This window comes from Doryrhamphus excisus, linkage group LG19 (assembly GCF_037039965.1).
Source record: "Doryrhamphus excisus strain RoL-2023G ecotype Guam linkage group LG19, RoL_Dexc_Guam_v1.1, whole genome shotgun sequence".
In the NCBI taxonomy this organism is placed as follows: Eukaryota; Metazoa; Chordata; class Actinopteri; order Syngnathiformes; family Syngnathidae; genus Doryrhamphus; species Doryrhamphus excisus.
In genome coordinates, this window is record NC_136375.1 from 12,111,460 (window position 1) to 12,123,885 (window position 12,426).

General features: G+C 43.3%; 1 protein-coding gene and 1 long non-coding RNA gene across 3 annotated transcripts; one reads left to right on the forward strand and one right to left on the reverse strand.

Moving 5' to 3' along the window:
• Positions 1–111: 111 nt before the first annotated feature.
• sec63 (SEC63 homolog, protein translocation regulator) lies at positions 112–10,588 on the forward strand. Its single transcript, XM_058056702.2, has 20 exons — positions 112–395; positions 1,567–1,666; positions 4,392–4,506; positions 4,583–4,695; positions 4,770–4,831; positions 4,898–4,956; positions 5,038–5,088; positions 5,152–5,260; positions 5,344–5,438; positions 5,642–5,774; positions 5,861–5,953; positions 6,028–6,173; positions 6,253–6,400; positions 6,474–6,556; positions 6,985–7,053; positions 7,121–7,276; positions 7,347–7,505; positions 7,570–7,770; positions 8,543–8,647; positions 9,754–10,588. Exons 1-20 carry the CDS (start codon positions 272–274, stop codon positions 9,892–9,894), a joined length of 2,262 nt encoding a protein of 753 aa, XP_057912685.2. The 5' UTR covers positions 112–271; the 3' UTR covers positions 9,895–10,588.
• Positions 4,134–6,535, reverse strand: LOC131107085 (uncharacterized). Of its 2 annotated transcripts, XR_013630322.1 has the most exons (3): positions 6,424–6,535; positions 5,614–6,321; positions 4,134–4,164 (listed from the first exon to the last, which is right to left on the reverse strand). It is a non-coding gene; the product is annotated as an uncharacterized LOC131107085 (long non-coding RNA). The 2 variants fall into 2 exon arrangements; XR_009120201.2 differs by lacking the exon at positions 4,134–4,164 and having other exon boundaries at positions 4,964–6,321.
• Positions 10,589–12,426: the final 1,838 nt, after the last annotated feature.

Genomic DNA, 12,426 nt, shown 5'->3' on the forward strand with positions numbered 1-12,426 from the left:
CCCTTCAAAGTTGGTTTCCAGGCTGTCATGTGCGCTAGTAACCTGTTGGGGGCGATCGTAACACCGTCTAAGGCAATCAGACACCAACGAAGAAAAGGGAGCACATTGCGCACGCGTACACCACGTACACCGATGCTGCTCTCCACTAGTTTGCTAGCTGGCTAGCTAAACGCTCCGTCAGTCAGGTAGCACTCAGCGGGCTTACGGTGGGGGGGACGCGCCGCGGCGGCGAACAAGAGGATTCGGAGGACTCGGCAGCGCCGCGACGAAAATGGCCGGCCAACAGTTCCAGTACGATGACAGCGGCAATACGTTCTTCTATTTCCTCACCTCCTTCGTGGGACTCATTGTGATCCCGGCCACCTATTACCTCTGGCCCCGGGATCAGAATGCTGGTAAGGCCCCGCTGTCTGTCTCCATGCTAACTTAGCTAGCCTGGCAACTCTTCCGAACATGTTGGGAGACACTTCACTTAGCTAAGTGCTAACATATCTTAAGAGTCCTTCACGCTAGCCAAGCCTCACTCCTACCTTGTCATCACAGTGGCACTTCAAAGTGGAATCCTAGTGACCAACTTAAAGCCAATAACACGAAAAGCCGCTGCCGTATCCCCCTAAGGAAAGAACTCCCTAAGTGACTTCACATTTGTGCGACCTTATGGAGCTGATAATAACCTTAACTTGACGTGTTTCTCAACAACAACAGCAGCGCACATTTGACGTGGCGTATGCAACGTATTCCAGCACTCTACTCTCCTGCCTGACAGGTCATCACAGATGTTTACCTTTACATAATTTAGTAACACAAAAAGACAGCATATGTAGTGCTTGCTACAACACAATTAGTGCACACAGGCATATGGCAACATGCACAAATGGGGCTGCACTCCCTAACATGTCATCTGATTTAAAAACACCGAACATTATGTAACATTTACATAATGAGATGCATCACAGATAAATGTTAATGACACAACCTCGCCCCGTCCCATAGAAAGCCTCGCCGGCCAGGGCGAGTTGATTCAACTGCTCTGGTTCTTTCCGTTGAAAGTAGTGATTGCATTCATAATTCACTTATTCTCATTTCTGTCAAGAAAGTTCCTCCTCAGCTGTTCTTCTGGGACTTCCCATGAAGACCAGCCATTGGAGGTTAATGTCGTTGAAGGAAAAGTGTACTTTGTTTTGGACTTTTGTCCATGATCCACAATCCTTATATGGGACATGAACACACGTCTTTCCCTTTTCCGTGAGTTCTAAAGATATAAAACCAGCTGAAAAGAGGCAGCTAATTCATGCACGAAATGGGACACACCTATTTCACTTAGTAAGCCTGCTATTTAAACATCTCCAAAACCTCTAACTAGTTTTTTTTAATCCATGACCATGTAGTAACAGGCAAATTCATGATAACATGTAATACTTGTATTAGTATTTTGACATGTATTAGTCATTTTAAGCATTAGCAGAACCTTTTACCAACTTTGCCATAAGTAGCACCACATTTTTCTTTTTCTAAAGCATTGTGTGTGTGTGTGTGTGTGTGTGTGTGTGTGTGTGTGTGTTCCAGAACAATTGCGTCTGAAGAGCCTGCGAAGGGTCCATGGCAGGTGCCTGTGGTACCGCCTCAGGGTGATGAAGTCCCAGCAGAGCATCATCCCTACTTTAAAGTGAGTCCAAAATAAGTACAAATGTGTGTCCTCTTAAGGGGAATCACATATGTTTTTTGTTATGATTATTTCATGATGTTTTAGCTGCTGTGAAACGGACGGCTCTCTAAAATTAGCCTCACGTTGTGTCTATTTTGGAAGACGGGAAGTATAGCGGCCGCACTGACGTGAAGGGTAAAAGATACTGTAAGAAGAAAGTCATGAAAGTAGAACAAGGATTAGGCTGAAAAAGGCGCAACATGAGAACACATTGTAATAGTCGTTCCTGCCAGTTTCGCAGTTCGATCATCGTTCCGTACCAGTATTGTGATTTTTCTCAAAATTCACAAATAAATGAGGGCTGTTTGATGGGAGACTATGGTCCATTATTAGTCAAAACACTGAAATACAAGTGATATGTAGTATTCCGGTCACTATGTGGCAGTAATGCCACAAAACATTGAGACATGACCTTACATTACCTTAACATTGCATGATGTCAGCCAAAGCAAGTCCAACAGTGTTTAAAAAAAAAAGTTATCCACACATGTGTGGAAGTGGTAAGTTTTTGGCTCTTTAGGTTTAGAAAAATGTTGTGGCCAACTGGTTAGCTCACTAGCTAGCGGCCGTGTCGAGTCCCTACAGCATAAGAGTTGCACAATGTATTGTAAACAATGAATAATAGGAGTTGGGGGTGTTGGTTCATGTCTACAGGGTTCTAATAATGTTGTATTTATACATTCATAAACAGGTTTTTTATGCTCTTAACTATGAAAACATTTCATTAATTAACATTGAATCCTAAACTGCGGAAATTAATTTCTTGCTGGTCTTGTTTTGTAATACGGGTTGAAAAAAATGCTACTTCTCCGCAGTTACATAGGTAGTCCTGGCATATCACGGTTTTGATTAGCGCTTCCTCTCTATATCGCCTTTTTCTAAAAGTTAATAAATAGCTTTTGTGGTTGAATATGGACTCAGTAAAAAGATATGCATATTTAAGCAAATTGCAGTCATTAAAGTTAAATGAAGTATTTAAATATTAAAAAAAAGGCTAAATGAACTAAAATACAAATACAAGGCAGAGGAAGCGTCGTAATTGTGAATATAGTATTCTACATTGGCCACTTAATCGGAGTAATCGGAGTGTAAAGGTGACTATAGGGGTTTTATTTCGTGCCTTGAGGGGTCTAATAATGTTAAAGTGGATTTAGAAATTCTAAACAGGTTTTCTATGCCATAACTATGAAAATATTATATTTATTAAGATTGAATTTGGAAGCAATTCACCTTGTTAAGGGAGAAACTGCATATTTCTTTTTAGTGTTGTGACTTGATGCTTAAACATTACCGTTTTACGACTCTCACACTTTTTATTGAGACATTACACATTTATTTCCAAAAATACACAATTTATTGTAATTTCATGTTCCTCCCCAGGCTGACATTTATACTTCATTTTGCATCTGGCGCTAATGAACTGAAGTGTTACATCCTTGCTTGTTAGTTGTGTGAAAAGTTGCAATGAAAGGACTTTTAAGTCCAAGTGAAGTTGTTCTATTTACAGCAGGATGTTTTGACTGTGGGGAAAGGAGTTATTCTCCAGGGTCCTGGTGTTCAGTATTCCTGCCTCACTCTTCTGTTTATTTCATGTCTGCTTTCTCGGGCCCGGTTGATTGTCGGTCGCAAGTCGGCCTTCCACTTCTATTTGGTGTCTCTGCTGATTGACGCTGCTGCCAGCATGAAATGTGTTTCATTAAGCAAAGTGGTCGTCGGTGTGTATCTGTGCAGACGTTTATCACAGCAATCCGTCTGGATTTTTTATTTCCTTTGTCTTTGTGGTCGCCAACAACTCTCGGCTGGCCGGTGGTGGGGGTAATGTGGGGGTCGTCATGGCAACAGATGCTGATGCAGAGCAGGCCTTTGGGCTTTGTTATTGCCATGGAAACAAGTTGAACTTGCACACACAGATGCCAAACATCTCAACCTGCCTTACTGTTTATACAGTATCGTAATAATAGTACAGTAATAATTGGGGATGCTCTGATCGATTTGATTAGTATCTGCCAATAAATGCCTTTCAAAGCTTTCATTCATGTCAAGACATGAATATGCATGTGTGCTGTGTCACATAGGGTTACACTAGTCTGTAAAAAAAAAAAAAAACCTCAATGGCTGCTGCTTGACAGCTTAACCCAGGCTACACCAATCGATGCCCGCGTGCCTGATCATTCCTTTGTCAAACCTACCGGTGTTACGACTTTTCTTGCAGGGCCGTTGTTTTACATCAAAATAAGTGGATTTACAAATGAGCTATTTACAATTACATATATACAATTGTGGTGCGTGTTAATTTCCCTAAAATGCCTAACCTCTTCCACTTCCTCCTTGCGGTGGTCGAGTGTTTGTACATGCCAAAGATCCATGCCGAGCTCTTATTAATGCACCTCTGCCACCTTGTGGCCGTCTTATGGCATCAAACTGCTCCAGTGTGCAGTTGCGTCATCGCCTCTTTTTGCCTGTTGTGCAAAAAAACATAAAAGCTGTATAAATAGGTCTTTGGGTTTATAATAACATATAAAATATGTATTATTTGGTATTTAAAGAGTTAAAGGGGAAACACAAACCAAACCGACACGGCCCTGTGTGAAAGTATATGTTCCTACTTCCTGTTTACGGTGATGGGCTCCAGCTGCCAGCTAGTGTGTGTGGAACCATGACAAGGTTTATGTTAATGTGTTTCCAGGAAAGCTGCCTTGTTATTTGGCTGGGCTGTGTTCCTGCTGCTGGCATACAAGGTGTCCAAGCTGGACAGGGAGTACCAGGAGTATAATCCTTATGAAGTCCTCAACCTAGACCCGGTATATACACATCCATACGTACAGATTGCTGGCGGGAACACGGCTGGTTATTAGATTTCTATTTTTTTGTGTCTAGGGGTCATCGCTGTCGGAAATCAAGAAGCAATACCGCGTGCTGTCGCTCAAATACCATCCAGACAGAGGCGGCGATGAGGCCACCTTCATGAGGATCGCCAAAGCCTACGCTGCGTACGACTCATTGGGGTTGACTTTAGTTAAGCTGTTGAAGTTTTCAATATTGAAAATCCTCTCTCTGCCTGCAGTCTCACCAACGAGCAATCACGGAAGAACTGGGAAATGTACGGAAACCCAGATGGCCCAGGAGGTCGGTTTCAGCCTTTTTTGTAATATTTGAAGTTTTTAGTATGACTAGAAGGATTTGTTTGTGCAGCAACCAGCTTCGGAATTGCCCTGCCTGCCTGGATAGTGGATCAGAAGAACTCCATGCTGGTATTTATTTAACATATAGCACGTACTGTATACAGTATGCTTCCTACCAAAGCACTAACGTCTCTTTGTTCTGTCTTCTAGGTGTTGTTAGTCTACGGTCTGGCCTTCATGGTCATCCTCCCTGTTGTTGTGGTAAGTGGTCTGCTTATACTGGTTGCTAAGTGTAGCGTACTGATTCCTGTCGTACTACACTAGGGTACGTGGTGGTACCGCTCCATCCGATACAGCGGAGACCAGATCCTCATCAACACCACCCAGCTCTTCATGCACTTCATGTACAAGACGCCAAACATGAACATGAAGCGTAGGTTTTTACTACTTCCTCTGCACCTTGTCAGCTTAGTAAGACAATTAGACAACACATGCTATTTGTTTCCCCCTTTGCAGGGTTAGTTATGGTGTTGACGGCAGCGTTTGAGTTTGATCCTCGCAGCAATAAGGAAGCCACCATACGGCCGACGGACAACATTGAAGTGCCGCAGGTTAGGAACCCCAATACGTCTTCTCTCTTGCAATATTAGGACTTAACTTCAGACTATTTTTGTTTAAAATTCCAAGCAATTCATGTTATTTACTTGTGGCCCTTATATTCCTTTGTAGAATAAAGACAATATAAAGTAAATGCAGGTCCATGGAGGAGGGCCTAATTAAACTCACCCATAATTTTTTCCTCTCCCTCTTGTAGTTGATTCGAGAGCTTGGAAACATCAACGTGAAGAAAAAAGAGCCTCCCTTCTGCTACCCGTACAGTCTGAAGGCCAGAGTTTTAGTGCTCGCTCACCTGGCACGCATGGACGTGTCTGAGGAGTTGGACGAAGGTCAGCCGCTTTATTAACGGTCAATTTTAAGAGGTGACAGTGTGAAAATAAACGTTTAACCCAGGCCTGGCGTGATTGTGCTTCAGATCAGAGGTTTGCAGTGAGGAAGAGTCCTGCTCTCCTCCAGGAGATGATCAATGTGGGCTGTCAGCTGACCATGATGGCCAACAGCAGAGGAGGTGAACACAAGCACACAGTACACGTGAAGAGACGTGTAGGAGGACATTGTCACTTATCGTTTTGGTGTATCCAGGTTTCCATGCTCCTCGTCTGGTCACCATTGAGAACTGCATGAAGCTGACGCAGATGATCGTGCAGGGCCTGCAGGAGTCCAAGTCGCCTCTGCTGCAGCTGCCGCACTTTGAAGAGGAGCATCTTCGATACTGCATTTCCAAGAAGGTACCAGGGTTTAACGCGCGCTCACACAGTGGCTCATGGCTCCTCCTCCTCACTGTTCACCCCTCGTCTTGTTCCCCAGTACAAAGTCCGGAGCCTGCAGGACCTGGTGAGTCTCAAAGACTCCGACAGACGTAGCATGCTGCGCTTCCTGGGGGAGGAGAAGTACGATGAGGTCATGGCCGTGCTGGGCAGCTTCCCCCACATCACCATGGATACCAAACTACAAGGTCGGCCTTTCAAAATGATGTACCTGTTGTCAGGTGATTGACAGCTGATTGTTCTCCCGACTTTTGTTTGCAGTCCTCGATGATGAAGACAGCAATAACATCACAGCGGGCTCCATTGTCACAGTAACCGTCACCTTATCCAGAAAAAGAATGGCGGTGAGCTACTCTTACTACTGAAGTGGCTTCCTTTTGAGATGATGTTCCACAGATGATCACTAGAGGGTGCTGTTGTTGCAATGCTGTGTTGTAAGGCAGAGGTGTCAAACCTTTTCCACCACGGCCACCTACTATACTATATTTATGAAAGGATGCAACTTTTACACTGTGATATTTTGTAAAACACATGTAGATATGCAAATTTAGTTCATATTATAGCTTGAAAAAAAACTTTTTTCTTTAATATTTCAACTTTGTGCTCCAGCTATTTTTCATCATAATATTCAAACTTGTATTCAAACAATTTTTCTTAATATTTTACATTTTCTTGTAAAATGACTTTCCAATCAAAAACAAAACAGCGGGCTGTACTTTGGACACTCCTGTTGTAAGACATGTATTAACACGGCTGTACTTTGTGTGTGTAGGAGGTGTTTGAAAAAGAACAGGAGTCCACGCCTTGTCCAGGAGAGGACGCCGCCCCTGTAGAAGAAGCAGTAAGCACAAAGTAGCATGTCAAAGCCTGTTTTAGGTGCTAACGTTGAGGAATGTTTGTACCTGAAGCAGGGCGACCCGAATAAAGCCAAAACAAAAGTATGGCAGAACAAGAATAAAGGCACCAAAAAGATGGCAAAGTCGAAGAAGAAAAAGCTAACCAAGAAGAAAGCCACGCCGGTGCCCACAAAAAGCAAGCAGGCCAACGGCAGCGTGGCAGGAAACGTAAGTGGCCAATCCCAGAGGAGCGTCACCCTCATGAACACACCGCTTCATCTGCTCCTCACCATCACAGGAGTTGTCCACGGCCAAGGACGAGGAGGAGGAGGTCTCAGACAAATGCAGTGAATCAGACGACGGCGAGACCAACAAAGACTCCCCCAGCGAGAGGGACGAGGACAGTGACAAGCAGAGCGACACCGAGGTGGACGAGATGGCCGGGGACGACGAGGAGGTCAGGAGAGCAAATTAGCAATTAGCTTTATCGACATCATCTAATCTTTCCTCCCCTGACACAGGAGTGGGAGGCGCTGCAGCAGAGCATTCAGAGGCGAGAACGTGCCCTGCTGGAGACCAAGTCCAAGGTGACGCATCCCTCCTATAGCCTCTACTTCCCTGAAGAGAAACAGGAGTGGTGGTGGCTCTACATCGCAGACCGGAGGGACCAGACCCTGGTGTCCATGCCCTACCACGTCTGCACGCTCAAGGACACAGAAGAGGTAGGTCAGAGATCCAAAGTGGGGGTGCAAGATAATTATCGGCTGTGAGGGAATTAGGACATCATACCAATAAATTGGATAACACGTATGGTTGGTCACATCCAACTTTGTTCCAGTTCTTAAGTCTCGGGGTGTGCACTAACTATAGTTGAATCTAAATTTAAAAAGTCATCGGTGCCATATTGGTCTCGAGAAGCAGAATGTTATCCGTAAATATAGTTTTCTCATCCAAGGATCCCACCCTCGGCCATCTCTGTGTGGAGTTTGCATGTTCTTCCCGTGCATGCGTGGGTTTTCTCCGGGTACTCCGGTTTCCTCCCACATTCCAAAAACATGCTAGGTTAATTGGCGACTCCAAATTGTCCATAGGTATGAATGTGAGTGTGAATGGTTGTTTGTCTATATGTGCCCTGTGATTGGCTGGCGACCAGTCCAGGGTGTACCCGGCCTCTCGCCCAAAGACAGCTGGGATAGGCTCCAGCACCCCCGCGACCCTCGTGAGGAAAAAGCGGTAGAAAATGAATGAATGAATAATCCAAAGATAATTCATTCTAAATGGTGCTAGGCAACCATTTGCATCTTTGTCTAATGGGGCCAGTGTGCGGCTGTGGGGGGACATCACTGCGTAGTGCCGACCTGCCAGTTAGCGTGTCCATCCTGTGAGTGGCTGCTAGCGTGTTTTGTGGGCTTACAGCAACAAAGCAGGAAATGGTTGCACTGAACATTGAATCTTTCACACATTGATTCACTACTGTGTGTGTTTTATTTGTAGGTGGAGCTCAAGTTTCCAGCACCTTCCAAAACAGGCAACTACCAATACTCTGTCATCCTGCGCTCCGACTCATACATGGGACTGGACCAGATCAAATCACTCAAGGTAACATTACTACTATACTACTCCATACTGTGCTATGCTATACTAATAGCGTACTGTGTGTGGAACATTGTGAATGGGTGTGACATGGTGAGTCAGTGTAACAGGGGGAGTGCCTTTTATTGCCCATAATCCACAATCTTTATGTGCGACATGAACTGTGTCTTAAAAAGAGGCAGCTAAAGTAATGGGACATGCCGATTCCACCTCGGAAGCCTGCTATTAAAACACCTCCAAAAAGCTCCAATAAAGTTTTATGCTTTTATATCCTGCTGTAACCATGTAGTAAAAAGCACATTCATGATAACATGTACACTACCGCTCAAAAGTTTAGGATCACATTTTGGCCAATCTGAGATGTTTTTTTCTTGGCAATCCTGCCATGAAGTCCAGCATCCTGAAGTCACCCTTTCACTGTTCACTAATACTGGCACTGGTGTTTGACGGGTACTATTTAGTGCAGCTGCCAGATGACAACCTGTGAGGCGTCTTTGTCTTAAACTACACACTCGGATATTTCAGGTCCTCCCACTACTTTTTCTGTCCTTGTTAGACCCAGTTTGTGCTGCTCTCTGAAGGGAGTAGATTTTACTTTTAGTTTCGATTTTTAGATGGGTTTTCTAATAATCTATAAGCCTTATAAAATGGTTAATTTGGATTAGCAGCCATACCAGGAGATTGATGCAGAGGACTGACAGTTGATAGTCGGCCTCTATGCAAAAATGTAGATCTTTCTTTGAAAAATCATCTGATTAATTTTAATTGTTTGTGAAATGGGAAAAATTGTTTGAAATGCAAGAAATTTGCAAGTGATCCCAAACTTTTGAGCGGTAGTGTAATACTCACAGTATTCGCTGTAGGTGAATTTTTATGAGGAAAACCTGTTTACAACTTTCTAAATACACTAACACTAGTAGAGCCCTCTAGATATGAAATAACACCCCTATAGTCACATTTACAGAGAGTGAAGCTATTAAAATCCAAAAGCACAAAGTGGTAAGGTATTACTGTCAGAGTGTGAGTGAATTCATAGGTATGGAATGGAAAGTGAGGGAAAATGAATGCATGTGTGACTGATGAGCATGTACTTGTGTTTAATGTGTGTGTAGTTGGAGGTGCACGAGGCCAAGGCCATGATGGACAACCATCCTCAGTGGGACATCCCTGACACAGAGGAGGAGGACGAGGAGCAGGAGGACAGCGACGGCATCGAGGAAAGCGAAGATGATGATGATGACGATAATGACTGAGCACACACACTAACGGCATTGTCAGACACCCCACCTCCTGCGACACCCCACCACAGAACACCCCAACACACACACACACACACACACAGTGACAGACTCAGCTGGGACATTTTTTACTCGTCTCCTCCATCTTTGCCCTCCCAACACGCCAGCTCGCCTCTTTTCTACTCTGTGTGTATGTGTGTGTGTGTGTGTGTGTGTGTGCGCGAGACGAGTGTTTCTAATAACCTTGTAAGAATTTGTACAGGTGTGAACTGGAGGAGACATATGTCAGCTTCTTCCATATGTACAACAACAACACCACCATCACCACCACAACCTAGTTGTGCTCCTTTCGCCTCAAGTTGTCACAATCACTCGACAACAACCAATGATACTTTCTATTCTACGCTTCAAACTGCACACCCCACTTTGCCGGACCTTCTGAGTGGCTACACACCAACGTAATAACAACGTGAACGCGATCATCTCCCATTTTCTTGTAGCACATTCCATATGTGTCGTCACGGTCCAGAGAAGCCTTACCGATACAAGCCAACAGCGTGAAAAGTCCACTTGGGTGCCATGCATCCACCATTCTTCCTGGCAGTATTTCTTCTTTTTGTGTGTGCGCGTCTGGACCTCCAGCGCCCCCTGCGGGTGAAAGTGACTGGTTACACAGTGTGCAGATGAACATTAAAAGGTTGGAACTTTCTATTTCCCTTCTTTATTACACTTGATTTGTGTTTGCGTTCTAACAAATTTTAGAATCATGACTTGTTTGGGAGGGAGCAGATGGATTTGTTTTGCATAAATATCTGCACTCATTGCTCCATAGAGGCTGTATGCTAAGGGTAACCCACCTAGTTGTGTGTGTATGTGTGCGTAGAATAAGGCTGGACAATAGAATGTAGCATCAGTGGTTTTTGATGCTGCAGTGCGGTCCAAGATGACCACAAAGACGCGCTCTCCGTCTCACTCGCTACCGTGACAGACCCTAAAAGTACTCGACTATCTTCTGCCACTCTTGTTTACAAAGGATCTCATTGTAAATGGAAAAAATATATTATTTGTATTTAAAATCATTTCAAATAAAACTTTTAAATGAGGACCAGCTGGTAGTCTGTCTTGTCATGTGGGAAATGTAAAACTAATGAAAAGTATAAAACAATGTAGAAAAATGCAATAAATTAATACTAGAGTGCAAAAAAATGTAGAAAATAGTTGTAATAGTTGTAATATTTTTAAATGATATTTGATTAAAATGGACCAAAAAAGCAATACTGTGGATTTACTTGTTTATTTTTTTTTCAAGAAATACAATTTGGAAAATAACCAGATCTATGAAAGTGTATTCATATTTTCAACATTAATTTTGTCAATTTACTTGTAAACCTTTATTACATTTAGCATATAATAGTCATCCCGGGCAATAGCGCTCTATTGTGGGTTTTTTTTACAGAAATTAATAAATGATCATTATTTGGTGGTTGACTATGGTGTCCATCCATGCATCCATCCATTCATCCATCATCTACGCCACTTATCCTTAGTCGAAAAATAGTACGACAAATGTATATGTAGTATTGTGGCCACTAGGGGTCAGTAACATTCCATTAAGACATGGCGTTATATTACCGTCTCACCGCATGGAGACGGCAATAGCATGTCCGACATGATAAAGTGAAACTAATTTCTTCCATCCCGTGCCCAAGTGGTAAGCTTTCCTATTTATACCCCACTCCGTTTACACCTTCTCTTAAGTTTAGAATACAGTAAATAAATTAGAGGCTAACGAGTTAGCTTGGCTAGCTTGCTAATGGCTAACGCTGTCTCGTGCCTAGCCTGTGCTACAATTGAGCTAAGTGTTGTGTAACAATTATAGGAGTGTCCATGTGACGACAGGGTTGTTATTTCTTGTCTGTGTGGTTTAATAATGTTAAAGATTACATTTAGTCAGTCTTAAACAAGTTTTCTACTCTCTAACTACGAAAATATTGCATGTTTTAACAACTGGTTTCTACTGCAAGGAAATTCAGTCATGGCGGTAGGGTCTGGAACCAATAAACCTTGATAAACGAGGGATGACAATTGTATGCAAGCAAATATTATTGCGTGTTATTTACAGGATATTTTAATTGTGGGAGATTACACATTCCATCACACATACACACTACTTTATTTATTCCGAGCATGTCACATGACATGACTGTGTCTGCCATGGTGATGCCCTGCCTGAGCTGTGAATACATTCGGGGAGCTTTTTATTACAATTAAACATTGATGGGAGAATGCACACACGCGTGCACGCACTGTATTCATATTGAATGATGATCACGGGTATTGACGACGTTTTACATGCGACTTCTTATTGACTTAAAAGGAGAAAAAGTGGAAGCTAATCATCAAGTTGTGTGAATCACTGCTCATCAGCAACAAATCAACATGTCTGCCTCAAACGTGCCGTGCACTGCTGCAAATGTCATCATCCCCCACCTCAACACACACAGTAATTGCTTTTCCAAATATGATGGTCTGTACTGGGACAGGACT

Bases quoted from the DNA above. Each gene is read 5' to 3' on its own strand.
- sec63 (XM_058056702.2), top strand. From the start codon at position 272: ATGGCCGGCCAACAGTTCCAGTACGATGACAGCGGCAATACGTTCTTC. The intron at 1,667-4,391 runs GTGAGTCCAAAA...ATGTGTTTCCAG, and splicing joins AGCATCATCCCTACTTTAAA to GAAAGCTGCCTTGTTATTTG. The intron at 7,277-7,346 runs GTAAGTGGCCAA...TCACCATCACAG, and splicing joins ACGGCAGCGTGGCAGGAAAC to GAGTTGTCCACGGCCAAGGA.